This window comes from Phyllostomus hastatus, unplaced genomic scaffold (assembly GCF_019186645.2).
Source record: "Phyllostomus hastatus isolate PE091 unplaced genomic scaffold, TTU_PhHast_1.1 phas_scaffold_78, whole genome shotgun sequence".
Classification (NCBI taxonomy): domain Eukaryota; kingdom Metazoa; phylum Chordata; class Mammalia; order Chiroptera; family Phyllostomidae; genus Phyllostomus; species Phyllostomus hastatus.
Window position 1 is genome coordinate 601,995 of NW_025334041.1, and position 19,632 is coordinate 621,626.

The 19,632-nt window shown below is 67.0% G+C and overlaps 1 protein-coding gene across 2 annotated transcripts; it reads right to left on the bottom strand.

Annotated features, from left to right (window-relative positions):
• Positions 1-1,470: 1,470 nt before the first annotated feature.
• On the bottom strand, positions 1,471-8,435 carry IGFBP3 (insulin like growth factor binding protein 3). Of its 2 annotated transcripts, none has more exons than XM_045828852.1 (5): positions 7,894-8,435; positions 4,863-5,089; positions 4,224-4,343; positions 3,408-3,542; positions 1,471-2,527 (listed from the first exon to the last, which is right to left on the bottom strand). In XM_045828852.1, the coding sequence occupies exons 1-4, from the start codon at positions 8,291-8,293 to the stop codon at positions 3,417-3,419; spliced, it is 873 nt and encodes a 290-aa protein (XP_045684808.1). In that variant the 5' UTR covers positions 8,294-8,435; the 3' UTR covers positions 1,471-2,527; positions 3,408-3,416. The 2 variants fall into 2 exon arrangements, with proteins under 2 accessions (XP_045684808.1, XP_045684807.1); XM_045828851.1 differs by having other exon boundaries at positions 1,471-2,532.
• Between the last annotated feature and the right edge of the window lie 11,197 nt (positions 8,436-19,632).

The window sequence follows — 19,632 nt, forward strand, 5'->3', positions numbered from 1 at the left end:
GCCTCCCCTAGGCGGCACCCTGCGGGGCTGCCCCCCGAGTGCACAGCTGAGCCCTGAGCCCCCAGGCTCCCTCCTCCTTAAAGGGCTACCTGCCCACTTTTCCCAACTCAGCCCCTGCCCCGGGCTGTGGGGGTGGGGGTGGGACGCTGGAGCATCTCCGTTCTCACAGCCCCCGCCCCTCCCTGGCCTCCCCCTCCCCCTCCGACGGCTGGGCTGCCAGCCTCCCCCTGCCAACCCCCCAGGAGCTCCCTGCGAGCTCTGGGTTCCCCGTCAGGACACCTGGAGGGACCGGACACAGCACCCTCAGCATCTGCTGCGCGTGAACAGACTCCAGCACCCACGGGAACACGATTCACCTTCCCGGACGAGAAGTCTTGGACCCAGGACGATTGTGCCCTGTGCACTTTTGTCCCCCCGAGAATTCGCCCGTGTCACTAGCACCAGGGACACGGAGCAGTGGCTGGGGGTTCCGTTTTGCGGGGCATCTCGGCCCAAACGTCGGGTGCGCTGCCCCCTGGAGGCCGTGCCTGCCGGACGCACGGAGCCTGACCGAGGGAGAAGGCATCTCCCTAGACAATCACCAGAGAAGCCGCTTCGGGACGCCCCCGTCGCGGCCACCATGCGCCGACTGGCACGTGTGTGCCGACGGGCAGCCAAGCCCTGGAAGGCGGAGCGGAGGCCCCTGCCTGGCCTCGACCCAGTGCAGGGACAGTGCCCGGGACACGCAGTGGGGGGGGGTGACAGGTGCGCCCCAGGGGAGCGGGGGAGCCCTGAGCGTCCAGCTGGAGGCCCAGGGCGGGCGATGGGCCAGGGAGAGTCAGTCCCCAGGAGCCGAGTGGCCACGGCCGTGAGCCCACGGAGGCCGGTGTGAGGGGGGCACGTGGCGCGTGTCCGAGAAGGCAAGCGGGGGCTCTGCTCCAGCTCCTGCCTGGGTTCCCACGCTGGCGGGCCGCCCAGGAGGGCCCCCGTGGTCCCCTGGCTCCCGCTCCCCCTGCTGGTGTCCGCCCTCCTCTGGCCTCGCCGCTTTGCAGGCGACCCCCGCCCCCCCACCGCCCGCCCCCAGCCATAAGGACCCAACTTAGAGACTTTGTTGGGGGGGGGTAAACACGTGGGACTCTGTGAAAGGAAGGACGTCCTTCAATGCCCCAAGGTCACAGGGTCAGAGCCCCACCGGGTGCCCCGGGTTCTCCCTCCTCCCCCTGCCTCGTCCCTCCCGCAAGCACAGACTGCGGGGGGGGGGGGCACCAGTCTGCACCGTGCAGCCCTCTGCGCCTGTGAGGGGTGGCAGACGGGACAGTGGGGACACACCCGGACTGCAGCGAGGGCCTTGGAGATGCACCTGCTGATGTGCCCCCACCTGTCTGCCTGCCGATGGGCCGAGGTGCCCCCCCCTCAAAATGTGACCTGGCAGGGGCACGGGCCTGAATTTACTGGGAGGCTCCGCCCGGAAGGACATGGAGGGGGGACTTCTTCTCCGTAAAAACTTTATTAACCCATTATAAATACATGGTGACACAAATTTTTCAAAAATACTTTTTTTCTGAGAACGATGGAAAAAACAAAGGAAAGCTAACAGGTAGGCAGAATGTCTGGAGACCCCTCTGTCCACAGGAGGGCGCTGTGCGCGCCCCCAGCCCCCCAGGCCCCGCCCAGCACCTCCTGGGCCGTGACCAGCTCTCATCCGAGATTCTCAGCGGCTCGTTGGGGTCCCATTTTGTCGGGACCGCGGAGCCCACGCCGGTGACAGCTCACGAGGGCGCTTCTCCGAGGGCCAGGAGGGGCGTGGCGGCTCCGCGCGGCCCTCCGTGTCCGTCAGACGCAGCAGCCGCTGCCGGAGCCGCTCGGAGCCGAGGAGGACAGACGGGAGGGGGAGGGGCGCACACAGACCCCTCTGCCTCCAGGGAGCTCATCCCCAAAAGGAATCTCGGCCTGGACTTTCCGAGTGGGAACACCCTTTTCTGTCCCCCTCTCAGGCCTCGTGCTGCTAGTGGGCACCTCTGAAAATGCAGGGTGGTGCTTGCCGCCCCCCCCCCCGGCCGTCCCCCGCCGTCCCCCGCCCCGTGGGGCCACCAGCAAAGGCCGTGTCCTCAGGGGTCTGCCGGACGTACCCACCCCCGCAGGTGCCCCAGCTCCCGAGGACGCCCTTGGTCATTTTTAAGCGACGAGGACAGCCCCGCCCTGTTGCACCCACTCTTCCCCCAGCAGGACGGGCCCCCTGGGAACCGGGGGGACGCAGGGCTGTGCTCCGAGTGGGCGCACCCAGACGTGTGAGGACGCCGAGTGGGGGCTGCTGTCCCGGAGGCGCGCGGCCGCAGCAGCGGGGGGACGCTAAGGCGAGAGGCGAGGGCCGGCCACGGCAGCTGGCAGGGGGTCCAGGCGGCGTGGGGCCCGGCCACGAGGCACGCGCGTGTGCAAGCGGGTTCAGAGGAAGCAACGAGGAAGACCACACGGTTTCGTGGGCTGCTGTAGGGCGGGGGGGCCGCGCAAGGTCACCATGTAGAGCCCCAGGCAGGTCGGGCGTCTCTCTCTGAACTTGGATTAAAAAAACAAAAACAAAAACAAAAACTTTGATTCACCACGAACAGAAACACAAATCGAGGCTGTGGCCAGCAGCTGACTGTGTCCCAGGCAGTCTCTCGTGCCAACGAGGCGCATGGGGGCTCCACGCCAGCGGAAACAGACGGAGGAGGAGGCGCCGAGCCCCCTCCCCGGGCAGCCCACTGGCCCCGGGCACCCCGAGGCTGGTCGCTCTCTCTGGCTTGCAGGGAGAGAAATGTAACTGAAGGTGACATTTTCTTCTGTGTGCTGCATTTGCCTTGGGGAGGCGCAAGGAAACATATTGGGCTTTTCCCCACCAGTGGCTCTCTCTCTGGCTTAGGAAGACAGAATGGCGAGTGTGATGGCGTGCTTCGAGGGGAGGGTCTGAAATTTCACCGTTTGTGTTAGATTTAAATAAACTTTACTAACACCCTGCAAACCACAGAGGACCGGGTTATCCGTGAGGTGTTTTACAGGGAAAAAACACACATCCTTAATGCTGACACGTGCTCGTTAACAGGCCCCTGGGGGTTAAAAACGTTTCCTGGGAAGGGGAAGGACCATCAGGCTCACAGGGAGAAGCTGAACTCCGAGATCCCCCTGCCCCCCCTCCCCCAGTGTGCGTGCGTGTGTGTGTGTGTGTGCGTGCGTGTGTGTGTGTGACACGTTCTTGGTTCTCCGTGACGACGAGAAGCGTTCTGAGGCAGGTGGGCCCCAGACCCTCTTCCTGCTGTTGTTCAGTTGGGTTGGGGCCCCTCACCTTCTTGGGGGTCTGCCCTGAGTCTGTGTCCTGCCCGCAGCCCTGCCCCCTTGGAGAGGGGCAGCCGGGCAGACGCCCCGCCCCCGCCCCAGCCACCGGCCCCGCTCACCTGGCCGCGTCACTTGCTCTCGGCACTGTCACAGTGCACGTCCCCTTTGCCCTTGGTGCCGTAGCCCGGGAGGGGCTGCCCGTACTTGTCCACGCACCAGCAGAAGCCGCGCTTCCTGCCTTTGGAGGGGCGGCACTGCGGACCGAGCAGAGACGGCGGCGTGAGCCCCGCCCGGAGGCTCCCGCGTGGGGCCCTGACGCCTGACACCTGGGGAGGGGGGTCCGGGCCCCCGTGTGCGTTTGTGTGTGGGGGGGGAGTTGTGTCCCTCGGGGTCTCGGGTGGTCACGGGACCTGGGTGCTGAAGGGGGGATGACAGCGTCCCGCCTGCCCTGTGCTCGTCCCGGGTCTCAGTGTGAGTTGGCTGAGTAGTGACGGACGGAAAGCAGGTGTGACACGGAGGCCGGGGGCCCGTGGCCGCTGGGGAAGACGGGCCTGTGACAGGGGCCACCGTGTGCTGGTCTGTGGCCGATTCTGCAGACACTGAGACAGCACCGTCCGGCGAAAGCGCGGACACTTGTCGTTGTGACCTGCGGAGGGACTCGCTGTGGCCTCAAACACCTCCGCCTGCAGCGTGCGGCCCCGGCAGGGCCCGGGCGGCGGGGTGGGGGTCTCAGGGCAGCGGCACCCTCGAGTCACTCCGAGGGGCCGCCCCAGCACACGCAACGCCGCTCCCGACGCAGCGCTAGGCAGGTGCTGCTGGTGGGTGTCCCTTCCCGGATGACAGGGGGGACTCGGCGCTGCCTGGGGGCGGGGGAGGCGGGGCTGTGGCGGCTGCCCCTCTGCGGGGGGGGTGTGGGGAGGCCCACACATGCTCACCTGTTTCTTCTTGTAGAAGCCCTTCCGGTCGCAGTTGGGGATGTGCGCGCCCCGGGGACTCAGCGAGTTCAGGAACTTCAGCTGGCTCAGCGTGTCCTCCATCTCCCGGCGGCAGGGCCCCTGCGGGGGGGGCGCGCCAGTCACGTGGGGGCTCGGCCGCCTCATCAAGTCCCATCTGCCCACTGGCCCTCCTGGCGGGACCCTCAAGGCGCCCTTCCAGTGTCTGCTGCCGGACTCAGCTGCTGCCGCTGCCGCCCCCACGAGGGTGCCGACATGGCGCCATCTTTGGGGTGACCCCAGACAAGGCCAGGACACTCGGAGTCCCCGAGGCCAGGACACTCAGAGGCCAGGCAGACAGAAGGAGGCCCGTCTACGTGAATGTCGCTCTTTAGCCTGGAGGCCTGCGGCCGACCACCCACTGTTCCCCGCTGTGTCTGACCTGGGCCCCCCCACCTGCCCCCCGGGGGGAGGGGCAGTGTCAGGTCCTGTGTGGGAGGAGCGACGGCAGCGGCCCCGCCCCAGGCTGGGACGGGGCGCACCCACGGGCCCCGAGTGACGAGCGCCCCGGGGTCCCAGCGCGCTCCGGCACTCCCGCCCCCCCGCCCGCCGGACCCCGCGAGGACAGAGGCCGGCGCTCACGTGCTCGCTCTCCCGCTCGGACTCGGAGGAGAAGTTCTGGGCGTCCGTGCTCTGGGCCTCGTGGGCGGCCTTGTGGCGCTGGCTGTCTTTGGCGTGCCCCTTCTTGATGGCGTCCATCTTGGAGTGGCCGGGGTGCAGCTTGGGGTCGGGGGCCCGGTGTGTGCCCGGGAGCGCCGGGCTCCCCGCGGTCCCCGCTCCGCCGTCCTCCTCCGAGTCGCTGCCGTTTCCTGGGAAGACGCGGGGAGACACGGTTGACCGCGGACCTCTCCAGATCTCCAGATCCGAGGATCGAGCCGAGTGACGTCTCGGTGGGAGCATTACTCAGCAACCCCAAGCAGGTTCAAGAGAACACCCCGATGGAGTGTTACCCGTCACACCAGCAGCAGCAACGGCAGCGCCTTTCCCCGGAGACGCACCTTTCAGAAATGGTGCGTCTGGGACAAGCTTTGACTGAGCAGGTGCCTATGCAGCGGGCTGGTGTCCCCGCCTCCACCAGGAGGGGGCAGAGCTGAGCCCGGGCCAGCCGGTCCCGGCCCGCAGTGCTGGGCGAGTTGGGGGGGGGCCTGCGGGGGTTGGATTCTGACCCCCGAGCTGGACCCGGAGCGCCGCCAGGCCAAGGGCTCACTGTGCACCCTCTGCGCTTGGCTGCCCGTCTGGCCTCGGGAGGCGTGCTGGCTGGCGTCCAAGGTCCCGCCGTCTCGGTTCTCACTCACTGTCCCCCAGGGGCGCTGCTCCGACCCTGCGTCCTGGGGCACCTTCCCGGAGGGAGTCCCTCCCCACCACGGGGCCGGAGGGCAGGGACCGGCTCTGCTACGCTCGCACCCCCGAGGGCCACCTCCTGCCGCCCCTCCCCGCGCAGTCTGGTAGCTGGAGGGCCCCGCGGACGGGCCGGTTTGGGTGTGGGGTTGTCCCTTTCCGGGGTGAACTGGGGACGGCGGAGGGACAGGGGCCCGCGGGTGGGGGTCCGCCCTCTCGCCTGGTCCGCACAACCGCCCAGGCAGCGGCCGTGTGGTCACTGCACTCCGACAAGCGGCGACCCCGTGCCCCCGGGCCCTTTGGTCCTGAACCTGCTCTGCCTGGGGGGCCAGCGCCCGCCCGGAGGCGGACCGCCAGCGCCGCGAAGCGCGCCCCCGCCTCTGGTGCCGGGCTCCCGGGAGCAGCGCCGCGCCCGGGCCGCGCCCCGGGGCCGCGGGGAGCGCGGTGTGGGGGGGACCTTGGGGAGCCCCTCCGCTTTGGGTCTCCGTGTCCCCACCCGGGAAGCGGCCCCGCGAGGGGGGACTTGCACCCTCCCCGGGGCCTGGTGCGGGGGAGGCTCAGCGCCCCCGGAACACGCTCTGAACTGGCGGGATCTGGTTTCAGTTTCCCTGAATCTTCGTTTCTTTTCCGTCTCCAGGGAACTCCTGGGGGCCAGGAGATGCTGTGAATATGTAAATCAGCACATTTGCCTCTCTTTCCCGCGCACGCTGAGCAGTTCCTTAAACGTCCCCGTTCCTTTCCAACGCCCGAGCATTTAGGGCTGAAGAGGAAATCGTTCCTTTTAAGCAGCAACTGTAACTTTTGTGTCGCTTAAACTTACCTCCCCCACCCGACACGGGGTTTAGAAGTCACTCTCTCTCTCTCTCTAGGTTTGTTAGTAAGCCACGCGCATCCACGCCAGTAACCAACACGCCCGCTAGCGCCAGTAACACAGACAATGTTTACGGGGCCTCTCGGACCACTCTCTGACTGTCCGGGGCCGCGCGGGAGCAGCGGGGCGCGCACGGGCCCAGGGGTTGCCCTCCGGGGGGCGGGGACAGACCTCCGCAGCTGGGGTTTGTTTTCCTGCCAGCCCCGGAACAGCGGGCTCTCGGGGAGAAACAGGGGCGGCGCCCCCTAGGACGGCCCCCCGCCCCCCAGTGGAAATCCCCTCCCCCGGGAGGCGGAGGCTTGCGCGCTCCGCCCGGCCGGTGGCGGAGGTGGGGGCGCGGCTCCCCGGCCTTCAGTACCGGGGGCGGCACGCACGGCGCCGAGCGAGGCTGGCTGAGCCGCTGGACATCCGGAGGATCGGCCGGGGACTCCACCAAACTTCTCACCCCAGGGCCCGCCGCGCCGCCGTTCGCCCGCCCCGCGGCCTCCGCCTCCGGCGCCCTTAACGGGGCGCGTCCCTTCGGTTGCGGAGGGCGGCAACAAACAGCCCGCGGCGCGTCCACCTGCCTTCCTTTCACCCAAGTCCGCGGGCCCACACTGCCCGCGCGCCGCCCCGGCTCCTGGCGTCTCCCTGAGGCGCCACACAGGCTGCCGGCAGGGGGTGTGGAAGGGGGGATGGGAATGGTGGTAACTGGGGTTCAGCCCCCACCCCCCTCCTCCTGGCCTCCGGGGGGCCTTGGAGAGCTGCTTCTTTCTGAAGGTCAGGGTGTCCAGCCGCAAACACACTCACACTGGTCCCCACGCGGCTCACGTCGGACACGGGGCGGGGGGGGGGGAGACACGGCTTTGCAAACCGTCAGTCCGTGCAAACGGGACTGTTTGTGAACACAGGTGCTATTTCCTACGGCGGGCCTGCCCGTCCTCCGCTTCCACAACCGGCCCCATCGCCTCCCCGCACCCCGACCCCCAGATCCTCGCTGTGGACACGCTCGGTCCGAGTGCGCGGGAAGCGAAGCGCGTTCCGGAGCCCAGAGCGGAGTCCACGCCCACACCCCCGCGCTGCGCGAGCTCCCGGGCGGGAGTCTCCTCTGTCCACGATCCTCCCGTTGCCCACCAACCTCGGTATCCGCTCCTTCCCTCCCTACAAAACCTTTGACCCATTCTCGCCGAAAGCGCTTTGCGATTTACAAGCGCTCCGCACCCAGAGAACGGACAGGCTGCGAAGGGTCCCCCCCCCCACCCCCCGAGAGCGCACTCGCCTCGTGAGACTTCAGTTTCCCCAGGTCCGACCCTTGGGGCGGGGACAGCAGCGAAATCTTCGGGGCGACACTGCCCATCCCGGATCGGTGGCTGAGGGCTCCGCCCTCTGGGCGCTGAGGCGACGCACCTGGCACAGGTGGCTTACCTGGCGCGGGTAGCAGATAGGCGCTCAGGCGGCCTGCGGCGCTGGTGTTGGTGCAGACTCCGCGGCCGTCCAGCAGCGCCTGCAGCGGGCGCGGCTCGCCGGGCTGCGGATGGCAGCGGAGGCCGGCTCCGCAGCGCTCGGTGTAGATGCCGCACGGCTGGCCCTCGAGCAGCGCGCACGTCAGGCAGCAGCCGCAGCCCGGCTCGCGCACCAGCTCGGCGCAGTCGGGCGCGGGAGGCGGGGGCGCGCACTGGGCCAAAGCGCGCGCGTCGCAAGGCTCGCAGCGCACCACGGGGCCGGAGCCCACCGAGGCCGCCCGCACCCGCGCCGCGGGCGCCACTCCGAGCAGCGCCAGAGCCGTCAGAGTCGCGGCCAAGACTGCGGGTCGCATCAGCGCCATGGTGCCCACTGCGGGGGTCCGCTGCTCAGCCAGCCGGGGCTCGGGGGGACCGGGCGACTGCGTGCGGCGCGAGGCTGCGGGAGCAGAGCAGGAATAGGAGCAGGAAGCAGAGCAAGCAGGCAGCGGCCCGTCCTAAATGCCACACCACGGGGTTCGCATCTGGGCCGCTCGGGCGCGCCCGCCGCTATATAGAAGCCGAAGTGGTCGAGGACACGCCCCGGAACCGCGCGCCGGGGGTGGGGGGAGACCAGGCAGGCGGCGCTGGCGAGGCTCCGGGGTCGTGTATCTCGCTCGGGGCGGGCGGAGCACGGGGGTGCGCAGCGCGTGGCCTACGGAGCTCTGGCCCCCAGGTGCACGCCCGGAGCCCCGCCGCCGCGCGGTCTCCAGGACCCCGGCGCTCCCCGTCACCCACTGACCCTGGTGCCTCCGGCCCCCTCGGCGCCCCCGCCCGGCCCCGGCCAACCTGGAGTCTCCGCCGCCCTTCTCGGCCTTTGTCCCCAGGGCAGGGCGCCGCAGCGAACCTCTGCAGGGGACGCGGACCTGCGCCAACTCTCACCCGTGTGCGCTTCGCAAAGCTTCCAAAACTCAAGTCCTGGGGTCGGGGGTTCGCGGGGCGGGTTTGAATGGGCAGCCGAGGACGCGGAGTTTTCGCAGCACCCGCCGGGCCACCTGCCCGCCCGCCCCCCCCCCCCCGGCCCCAATCTGGCGCTGCACAAGCGCGTCTGCAGGTGCGCAGGTGGCTTCGCCGACCCAGGGTCGCTCCTCAGAGCGGCGAAGGCTCCCCCTTGGCCGTCTACGACCAGTTTCCAGTGGGCAGCGCGGGCCAGCGTGCAACGGCTCCCGGGCCGGGCTTGCCAAAGGTTTGACCTGCTTCAGGTATACTCCCTGATGACCCTTCACACGGAGCTTGTCTCCACAGCAAGAGGACAGTAAAACGACAAAGCGGGCGCTGCCGAAGGGTCCTTAATAACCAAGAGTCCTCGACACTGGGGATTTGCGCTCACATTCCCCCCGACCACTCAGTATCCCTGCGCCGAGTTCCGGTTCCCCACTGCGCGCGTCTGAACGCTGCGCCAGGGTGCAAGTCCCCGCGCGGTTCGCCCCCGAGGTGGGGCGCACCCAAGCCCCCCTGCTCCGCGCAGGGCTTTTCGGTCTTGCCCGCGCGCCCCTGCTCCGGGGGGCCGACAGAGGACGCTCGTGGTCCAGGATCGAACTGGGAATTACGGATCAGCCCCCCGACCCGGTGGGACGACGGGGGAACGGACCTCCCTGCACGCAGTGGAAATGGGACTGTTGCCCGAGGCGGTGCACGGGTGTCTCGGAAAAGCCTCTTGCAGTTCGCGGCAGAAACTGCAGACCAGGGTCCCCTCGCGTCCCCCCTCCGCCCCGCGAGCCCACTAGCGGCCGTGGGTGCAGCTGGGGGGCAGCTCATCACCACCTCTCCTCTGTGCGTGCGCGCATGCCCCGCCCCTTAGACTCCAAGACCAGCGTGCTCAGAGCAGATACACAAACAATGCGTAAAACTGTAGTAACAGCCGAGGCTCCACAGAGAATAGGGGAGCGGAGACGGAGACGGAGGGGCTGCGCCCCGCGCACAGAGGGCAGCCCAACCCTCCCCGGGAGCCCCGGCGCCGGGCCAGGCGCCCCTGTCCATCCGGGGCGCGCCACGGGCGCCCTGGCCGCGCCCCTCTGCCCTCACCCTCCGCGTAGCTGGGTGCTATCCGCTTTGGCAGCCAGGAACGGGGTCTCCGATTTCATTGGGAAATTAAGGGAAACAAGAAGTGCCCAGGGTCACATTTATTCCTGAAATAACCGCGGAGACTTGACTCTGAAATCAGAGCCTCCGGGCCGTCCTGACAGACCCCCGAGGCCCCAGGCCCGCTTCTGTTCAGGGCGGGGCGGCACACGGGCCGGGCCGGTCGCCGGTCCCCGGTCGGTGCGGCCCCTTCTCCCGGAGTGGCCATCGGAGCAGTGGGCAGGGGAACCCGGAGGAAAGTTATCAAAGTCCTCCCTTGGGTCCCGCTTCTCAGCCCCCAGTCGGGGCCTCGCGGTGCGCGACGAGGCGCGAGGCGCGCTCCAGCCCCTAGGCGGCGCCCACGAGCCAGGCCCCGCCCGACCGGGGAGACCCGGGGAACCTGCGGGTTACACTGTAACGCTCAGGGATATTGTCTAGCTGCGTGTTTGTTGTATAGACTGTCACCGCCTTTTTTGGTGAAATCCTGCAACAGCGGGGGAACGCTGGGGCAGTGTTGTGGGCAGAATTGTGCTTCAATATTTAGTCACTTTTTTGGACAAAACTGCCGGGAAAGAGCCAGGGAAGGTCGTGACTGCGGGGGGACTCGGGTGGGACAAACTCAGCTCCGTGAGAGGCTCGTTAACGAGCAGGCAGAGTCCTGATTCACCCGGCGTCCGTGGGCGGGTGTTAGCATGAGCTGGAGTGGGAAGGGTGTCTTCCCCTGTGGAACACTCTGGGTGTACAACTGCTTAGTCACACCGCGTGACACACACAGAGTAAGTGCCCCTCGCCCCGCGTGGGGGGCGGAGTCTCAGGAGCGCTGCCCCGCTGAGGGAACACCGAGGAAGCCGCCCCCCCACGCCCGCCCCCCCATGCAGAGAACGCCAGCTTCTCCTAAAACGCATCTTCACGACGTCCCAAATCTCCCCCTTGGAGGAAGCTCTCTCGTCTTCAGGATACGAGCTGAAGACACTCGCTGATACCTGGCATCTCATAACATAAAAACGTGTCCGGTGCCAAGGAACTCGGAAGTCCACTGTGCTGAGACAGATCACAACCCAGCAAGAAAATCTTAAGAACTGTTTGTCTCAGCTTCTTCAGTAACGGAGTTCAGTCGGGACATTAAACAGCACAAATGGAAGTCTGTTGTTATTTAATATTATTTAACCCCCAAAAAACCCCCAACAACCACCACCCTGCCCTCCCTATTAAGTGATGATTTGAATATTCATCCTCTTCAAAGAGCTTTTGTCTTCGGGAAAAATAACAGCCAAATGCAGCACTGCCCCAACTTCGTGATTATTTTGCTTCAGATCCGAATCCTGGGCCCCCACCCCCCGGCCCTCCACCAGAGCCCCCCTCCGTGGAGGGGCGGCCCCAACACGGGTTCCTGGTGGCCTCTCGGGAGCCGCGAGGCAGGGCAGGCGTGTGGCTGCGTGCAAGTTGCGCAGGAAGCCTGGTGGTCCTCCTGGACCCCAGGGTCCGCCCGCCACGGGCCTGGGAGAAGCTGCCGGGTGGGTCCCAGTCACTTCCCCGGGTTCTGCGGAGGTGCGAGGCCTCCCGCCCACCTCCTTGCAGGTGACAGAACTGCCTCCTTGCAAGGCGTCCCCTCCCTGGGTCACAGGGACGTGGGGGCCAGCAGCTTCGGCCCCTCTTCCTGTCCAGACCGCAGGGCACCTGATGTTTCTCCGCCTGCAGAGTCAGCCGGGTCACACCTGCCTCATGCTCAGCCCAGCCATCTCCACTCCCCTCCCCCCCCGCCCCCCCCACCCCAGAAAACGAGGGGCTGCGATCAGGGCGGGCATCAGTGGTGCAGCCGCCCCCCCCCCCCGGGCCCCGGAGGCAACAGCCCAGGAGAGGGCGGGTCCTGAAAACCAAGTCGGAGCCTGTGTCTACTCTTCCGTGCTCTGTGGAGACCACCCTCGTTGTGGTCTGAGGAATCCCAGGCCTCAGCACTCCGGACCTTCCGTTCCCGAGGTCCAGGGTCGAAGTCCGTCCCAGGACAGCAGCCTGGGCACAGGCAGGGTCCCCTGGAGCCTGGGACGCAGCCAGCAGAGCCTGGTCAGCAGCGGGACAGAGGCACGGCCTGGCCCCCCGGACGCAGCAGCTGCTGCTGCGTCCGCTGGCAGGAGGTGCAGAGTCCCCACGGCTTCTGGTTTTGTCTGGTTTGAGAGGCGCCTGTGCTCTGGTGCGCCCCCGAGGGCCCGCTGCCCCATTAGGGCGAGCGCCCACCTGCAGGCCCGGCTGGGTGACTGTGAGCGGGGTCACGGGGAACAGGGGTGTCCTCAGGAGAGGGCAGCGCGCTGCAGCGGCCCCGCCCCCCAGGCCCCTCCAGGGCACAGGCTGCCACACTCACCCGGGGTTCTGCGTCGCCAGGAACGTCGAGGTCAGATCCCCTGGCAGACCCCCCCCCAGCCTCCAGGGGCTCCGGGGCCCCGAGAGTGCGCCCACAGGCCTTCGCTCTGCCTTTCTTTGGGGGTCTCCAGGGCACGGAGGCCCCCCCAGAACACGCAGCTCCAGCTCCACGATCGGGACTTCCAGCCGCGCGGTGGGGCCGGCAGCACGGCTCTGGGAAGGTGTCTCCTTCTCGCCGTGTCCTGGCCCGCGTGTTAGGGAGACTTGTCAGCCAGCCGCATGGTGGCCAGTACGGGGTGGCCGTGGGCGCCAGGGCAGTGCGCCACAGGCGAGGGGTGACTTTGAGTGGGCGCCGGCCCTCCGAGGTCTGCCTTTCCGGGAGGTGACCTCAGGGCCTGTCTGGAGTACCTGGTTGCAGCGCGGGCGCCAGCCTCTTGCTCCGGAGCCCAGACACGTCACTTCCTGCTCCCACCTGCAGGCGGCGCCCCGGCTGCACACGGAGGGGGCGAGGCCCCCCGGGGACCCGGAGTGCACGGGAGACTCCGCGCGCCTCCGTCCTGGGCTGGGCGGTGCCCCTCCTGCCGGAAGCGGAAACGGGCACGTCCCCCCTGCGGGGGGGCGGTGGGGGGCCCTGAGCGTGGAGCGCGGGGTGGCGGTCTCTGCTCCCTTGGAGAGCGCGCACTCACATGGACGCTTGTAAGGGCGGCTCAGGCGCGGAGGCCGGGCGGCCCCAGGGGCTGCCCTTGCGCCGCTGCCCCCAGGACGCTGCCGCCGCTGCCGTTCCGCGTCCCGGGAGTCCGAGGGCCCGTGCGCAGGCGGCAGCCGGGGCGGAGGGCTGGGCCGGGGGCCGAGGGCAGGGGAGCTGTGCCCCAGCTCCAGCAGCCGGGCAGGGGTGGGCGCAGCCTCCGGGTCGTTCCGTGCCGTTCGGGGCCTCGCTGCACTGGACACCGTCCCCCCCCCCTCTGGGGAGGGCCGCCCCCCCCCCTCAGCCCACCAACTCTGACGCGGCCCAGAAACACCCTCCCAGACACCCCGGGATGGCGTGCTGCCAGCCGTCCGGGAGCCCCTCGGCCCGGGGAGGTTGGCACGTAAAGCTCATCAGCACGTTAATCAGTAAATAATCTCATCTTAAATGAGACGAGGAAGCCACGTGTGACGTGGGGGCACTCGATGATCACGGGCTGTGGCGAGGAAAAGGCCCTTCAGGGCGGTTTGGACCAGCATCCTCGGCCCCAGGAGGGGGTCCGACAGCCCCTCGGGGCGGGGCCTGGACGGGGAGCGAGCCCTGCGCCGGTCCCCCTTCTCCTCTGCCCCGTGGGCAGCGGGGCGGGGGGCTGCAGTACGGCGCCCCCACCTTCACTCCCAGGCCCAGCGGGCCCCTGGGCCCTGGGACACTGGAGCCTCACCCTTTCGCCGCTTTACCACCGGGAACTCTGCGTGTTCTCCTCACACGCAGTGTTACAGCAATGTCACTTCTGGCTCAGTGTCACTTCTGCTGGCTCAATGTCACGACGCACAGACACGGCTGGAGTCTCCGCTGCAGACCCCCCCACTCCCTCCCCGCCCCCGCCGCCACGGCTGTCTGAAACGATCTAACCGGATGAGTGTGGGAGCCGCATCCCTGCAGACGAAACGAGGTTTCCATCCACGTGACACCCTGTCCTCCGGGCCCACGCGTGTGCGGGGCCGGAAGACTCACTTCACGTCACCTCTGGGGCCGGCTTTCTCGGATCCTCCTTCGAGCAATGCCCAGCCCAGTTGCACGGGGGTGGTTTCCCCAATGAAATGCTGAAAGTTTAATTGGAGCCGAAACTTTAAATGAGTGAAGCCATGACTTCAAAGACTTCGGAACACAAGTGGCCAGTCCCACGTGGCGACTCAGAATGAGCTTGGTGGTGTGGCGGCCAGGCCCAAGGCAGGGCCCGAGGGCCGCCGGTGCCGGGGGGACGCGTGGGGCTGAGCCCGGAAAACGGGTTCTCGAGGTTCTGATCGCCCGGGTCCCCTGGTTCGGGTCGGAGGGACCGAGCAGTGAGCCAGAATCGTCTTCCCGCATCTCCCTGCGTCTTCTGCTGGCCAGCCCCCAAGGCTGTGTCTGGGGGGGCTCAGCAGGTCAGCTCCGAGTGCCCCCTGATTTTGCAAACTCAGCACAGAAGCCTCCGTGAGGGTCACCTTGTAAATAAATCGGTGTCCCCTGTCCCTGGGGACCCCCGTATCCGAACATCAGTTCACTCGGTGGCGTCCCAGGCCCCTGAGGAGCCCCTCGCTGCCCGACACGCTCCTTGGACCGGGTCATCGGAACGGCCCGGCCTCGGGTCTGCCGGCCGGTCCTGCTGTCTGTTCGGATCCGCAGCTGAGCCCTGCCGGTGCACCTCCCGTTTCAGACGCTGTGTTCCCCTCTCTTCTCACAGCTTCTGCCCTTTATTTATATTCCCTGTGTGATGTCTCTCGGAGAGAGGTCTCTGTCGAGATTTTATTTAGCACTTCAACACAGTTCCCTTTAGTTCTTTGAACACATGATGGTAGCTTCTTTGAAGGCTTTGGTAGGAAGTGTAACGTTGAGGGCCCCTGTACTTCCTGCTCCTCCGCGGCCAGCAGACGCAGACCGGTGTTTCGGGGCTTCTCGCCGCGGCCCCAGACGGCACCTCCTCTGCCGCGAGAGCGGCCGGGGCCCCGCGTCGAGTTGCGTGTCCCAGCACGGCACAGACGGACGACATCTTCTCGGTTATTCCTCCTCCTTTTTTATCTAAAATAATCTTACCTTCATCGGGCACGTTTCTGTGGGAAAAGAGAGGTACGTTGTTGATTTTTCTCCTTTGTATTTTAGTTTTCCAAATCCTGAGCTGGCTTCCTAGCAGGCGTGTCCTGCACGGAAGCCGCACCGCTTGGGGCCCCGGGAGGGGTGCCCACTCTCCAGGTCGTGGGAGGTTTCGAGCCTGCGTGGGGGAGGGGAGGGGAGGGCCGAGCCGCACAGGCCTGGCTCGGGCCTGGGCTCGGAGCAGACGGGAAGCCACGAACCAGCACAACTCGCTGTTGGACGGCGGCCGAGCACAAACACACACACACAAAATCATCTCTGCCGTGTGGAAAAGAGCCAGTTACAAAATGTATCAAAGATGATATTTCATTGATGATAGCAAAAACCACACTGACATGGCTAAAAAAAACCACTAAAAATAAATCGGCCGTGTTCGCATGAAGAAACTTAAAAAACCACACTGAGTTTCAATGCCCCGCGGACATTGTTGTATCTTCTCACACGGACTTACACAATTAGCACGATCCTAATAAAACACTCACGGCGCATGGAGAGAAACCCACGTGACACGTGGCTCCAGACCTCATGTGCAGCGGGAAGAACAGCCCCAGATGTTTTCCGTGGCAGCGTGCCCTGGCCTGGGGCCGACGCGAGACACACTGTAAAGCCACCATGATGGGAACAGTGCGGCAGACACGCCGCCAGGACAAGCAGCGCCGACAATGGGATAAATAAAGTCCTCGAGCAAACGGCGCCACGGGCACATGTGGTCCGGAACACCGACGGCCCAGTGACCGGTTTTTCCATGGATGACACTGAGCCGCGCTGGCATAGGCCGGGGACACTCAGCTCGTTTGTCGTAACGGAAGTAAGTGCAGACGGACGCATCACGCATCGCTACACTGTGACCCCAGGGGCCTCACGGGCCTGGAAGGTGGTGACACAGAAGAACAATGTTTCTCCGACCTCCCCATGAGGTCGTTCACCCATGAGCCCCCCGGAGGCAGGCTGCAGGAACTGGGCTCCGTCTCGGCGCAGCGCTGCTCCCGGCGAGGAGGCCCAGAGCCACGCGGCAGCCAGGGCTGGTCCGCCGCAGACGCATGCGGGTCCCGGACACGCACACGCCCCCCTGGGCAAGGCGGACGTGACCTTCCAGGCCAGCGTCCAGTGGCACGAGTGGTCACAGCAAAGACATGCGGACGCTTAGCCCTCAGCAACAGGCTCGACCCCAGAGCAAGAGAGATTGCTTGTTGTTCTGTTTTATTTTTTTTAAATTTCAGAGCGTGGTGAAGATAGAACGCTCAGAGAAGACCCGAGAACGCGGTCCTCTCCGGTTCAGGGCTCGTGGGTAACTCGAGGGAACACCGTGGGCGGGAACCGGGCGAGATCTGCCGAAGGGAAAATGCTGGCCTTTTACCAGGCGACCCCCCTTCTGGGGCCTGTCCTAGAAAACGTGTCCTGTGTCTGAAACGGCACAGGACGCCCGCGCCCGCTGTCGACGCGGCACCGAGGGCCTCCGAGACGCGAGACTTCGCTCACTTTCGTAGGCACTTAGTCTCTCTCCTTCTCCTCTCTGCAAAATGGGGTGACTGCCCCGGCCGGAGTGGCTCCGTGGGCCGGGCAGAAGATCACGCTCAGTTGGCAGAGTCCACCCTCGGGACACCCTGGGCCCTCATTCTCCTGCTGGAGGGGGACACCGGTGGGACCACCCCAGGGTGGACCTTGGCTTGCAGGCAAGCCCCTCCTCAGCTGCGGGTGGGGGGTGCAGTCCAGCAGCCCGAGGGCGCCTGTGGAAGACAGCGCAGGAAGTGGCCCCCGTCCGTGGGAGCGGGGGCGGCGCTCATCGCTGCAGAAGGGATTTGAGATCACAGGAGGTGTTTTCAGAGAGCAGAAGGGAGGGAGAAAAAAAGGAAGAGAAACATCTGTGTGTGGCTGCCTCTGGAGTGCCCCCTACTGGGGACCTGACCCCCAACGCAGGCATGTGCCTTGACTGGGAATCGAACCTGTGACCCTTTGGTTTGCAGGCTGGTGCTCAATCCACTGAGCCACACAGCCAGTCAAGAGTTATTCCTGACTCTACATTTTCAGCCACATTTTTTTTATGTGAAAAACAAAAAATGCAAATCAGGGGATTTCCTTACAGAATTTGGAATTAGAAAAGTGGAATTTCTGTCCTCTGTTCATGGCGGCGTGTGAGGAGCCACCCCTCACGCCTCCTTCCCCAGCTTGGGCGTGTCCGGACACCTGTCCAGGTGCTCTGTGTGGGCGGCCCCGCCCTCCTGCCCTCGGGCCCTGGAGTCTTGCTGGGTCACGGAACTGCTGCTGCTCATCTAGAAAGCAGCGATGAGGTCACGGTTGCTCAGGGCAGCTCGGGGCCGGGGAGCCTCCCGGGTTCTGCAGCTGCCTGAGCAGGTGCAGCTGTGGGTCCCCGTGCGGCCCTTGGGCGACAGCGAGGGGACCCCTTCCCACGTCCCCAGGAGTGCGCACAGGAGGCTGCGGGGGAGGGGAGAGCAGGGGAGGGCACGCACGCAGGACGGGGGGGGTGGCTTTTCCGCTCAATGGGAGCCGAGTGTTGGAGGGGCGGGGCCGGGGAGCCCTGGGGAGCCCCGCCACCCCCCACCCCAGCCCCAGACGGTCCCCGGTGCCTGGACGTCCCTCTGCTCCCATCCTGGTCCCTGGTCCCCTCGCTTCCTTTCCCCCGGAACCTGTCTGTGCCACCACCCGACCCGGCGCAGCCTGCCCACTCTGTCTGTGTGCTGGACAGGGGGCTCCCCTGGACGCCGAGCGGGGGGGGCCGTGTGCACGTGGCCCCCGGGCACGCAGGGGGCCTGCAGGAGGGGAGCCCCCCTGTCCCGCCCGCTCACTGGATGGGGGGGACACTGAGGCCCGTCACCGCCCGGGGTGGGGGAGGGCTGCTGGCCCCACCGGGGCCCCCCAGGGGCTCGCTCAGGAGTGTGTGTGTGTGCACACACACATGTCTCGGGAGTCAGGCCGCAGGACCAGGGGTGCTGGGGCGCGTCAGGAAGGGCCACCTGCTTCCCCGGCAGAGAGGGGACACGGTCAGAGGGTGTTCCCGGGCAAGCTCGGTCCCAGCAGCCCTGACCCATCGCGGGCCCAGTGCGGCTGGTGGCTGTTACCCGCCGACCTCCCTGTGACCGGCCGGCCCCTGGAGCCCACGGCTACGTAAGGGGGTGTCAGACAGGGTCCCTGTGGGGTAGGTCGTGAGGGCGGACCCTGGGGAGGAGCGGGCCAGGCCACCTCGAACAAAGGCCATTCCCAGCCCGTCCCCAGGGCTCCCGCGTGAGCAGACCCTGGGCCGCCGACCCCTGCTGTGGCCCGGGACCCCAGGTGGGCAGGAGTCAGACAGACCGATGGGGTTTCGTGCCCGCGGCTTCGGGGCGCGCTGGGGCGACTCCCTGGGCGGGCAGCACCAGCCACGTTCCAGGGAACATGGAGCCGGAACCCCCCCCGTCCCCCGCCCCCGGGCTGCACGACGGCCCCCCGGGGACCCGGGGCAGGAGGTCGGCAGGAACGCCGTCAGCCCCGGCGTCAAGGAATGCGTCTCGGCGGGCTGCAGGCGCTTCCCGCCGCTCGTGTCACGGGCGACGTTGAGACATCACCGGGGGGGGACGGGGATGGAGAAACCTCTCGGCATTTCTGGCGTGGCAGCACTTTTTCCGTTCAGAAGAAGTCCTTCCACTGCCTCATTATTCTCAAAATAAACGTTTATGGAAAGACGCTGTCAAAGGAAACGGGGTTTGGCAGTCGTTCCTGTTCTGCTGCTTTCTCCCTGGTTCCGTGAGAGTGCAGGTCGGGCCCGACCGAGGGCTCCCGGCGCTGGTCAGCATCTGTTCGCTGTGGCCCGCGTTCCCGAGGGCCTCGGCCTCGGCTGACGGCTGACGGCTGGTCGGTGTCGGGCGTGCCAGGGTCTGTGTGGGGGGGCAGAGTTAAGTCCCGTTCCTCTTCCTCCCCTCCCGGGGTGTTCCAGTCCTGGCTGTGACGGAGGGGCTGCTCTTAAACGTGCCCCGGGCCGGCGAGGGCATGGCCACGGGCCGGACACACCGGGGGTTCGCTCGGTCCGCGCAGGCTGCTGCTGAGTGTGGCCCGTGGAGGTCCCCTGCCTGGCAGGTGCGGTCACTACGCGAGTCCTTCTACGTTGGGACGAGGGGGCTGATGCCCAGGGGGTAGGGGACGTGCCCCACACGGTGGGTGGGAGATGGGTGGACTGCCGCAGGCCGCTCTCCATGGAGGGACCCCGAGAGCCCGGCCGGGGACGCCCCCAACGCCCTTGTGCACTCTCCGCTCCCCCAGTGCGACAAGGACATAGGCAGGGCTGAGGTCAGGGGGTGGGGGAGGAGCGACAGGGCCGTCCCGGCTGACCGGACTGTGCGACCTCGGCCCCAGCACCTGCTCCCAGAAACCCGCTGCCCACTGACCCCGTGAGGCCTCCAGTCCCCGGCCAGCAGCCTCTGTCACCCCCAGACCCCGCCTGTC

Excerpts from the sequence above, each read along its gene's own strand:
- IGFBP3 (XM_045828852.1), bottom strand. The coding sequence starts at position 8,293 with ATGGCGCTGATGCGACCCGCAGTCTTGGCCGCGACTCTGACGGCTCTG. Across the intron at positions 4,344-4,862 it reads CCGAGCGGGAGAGCGAGCAC|GGGCCCTGCCGCCGGGAGAT; the intron begins GTGAGCGCCGGC and ends CCCCCCCCGCAG. Across the intron at positions 3,543-4,223 it reads GCTTCTACAAGAAGAAACAG|TGCCGCCCCTCCAAAGGCAG; the intron begins GTGAGCATGTGT and ends CTCGGTCCGCAG.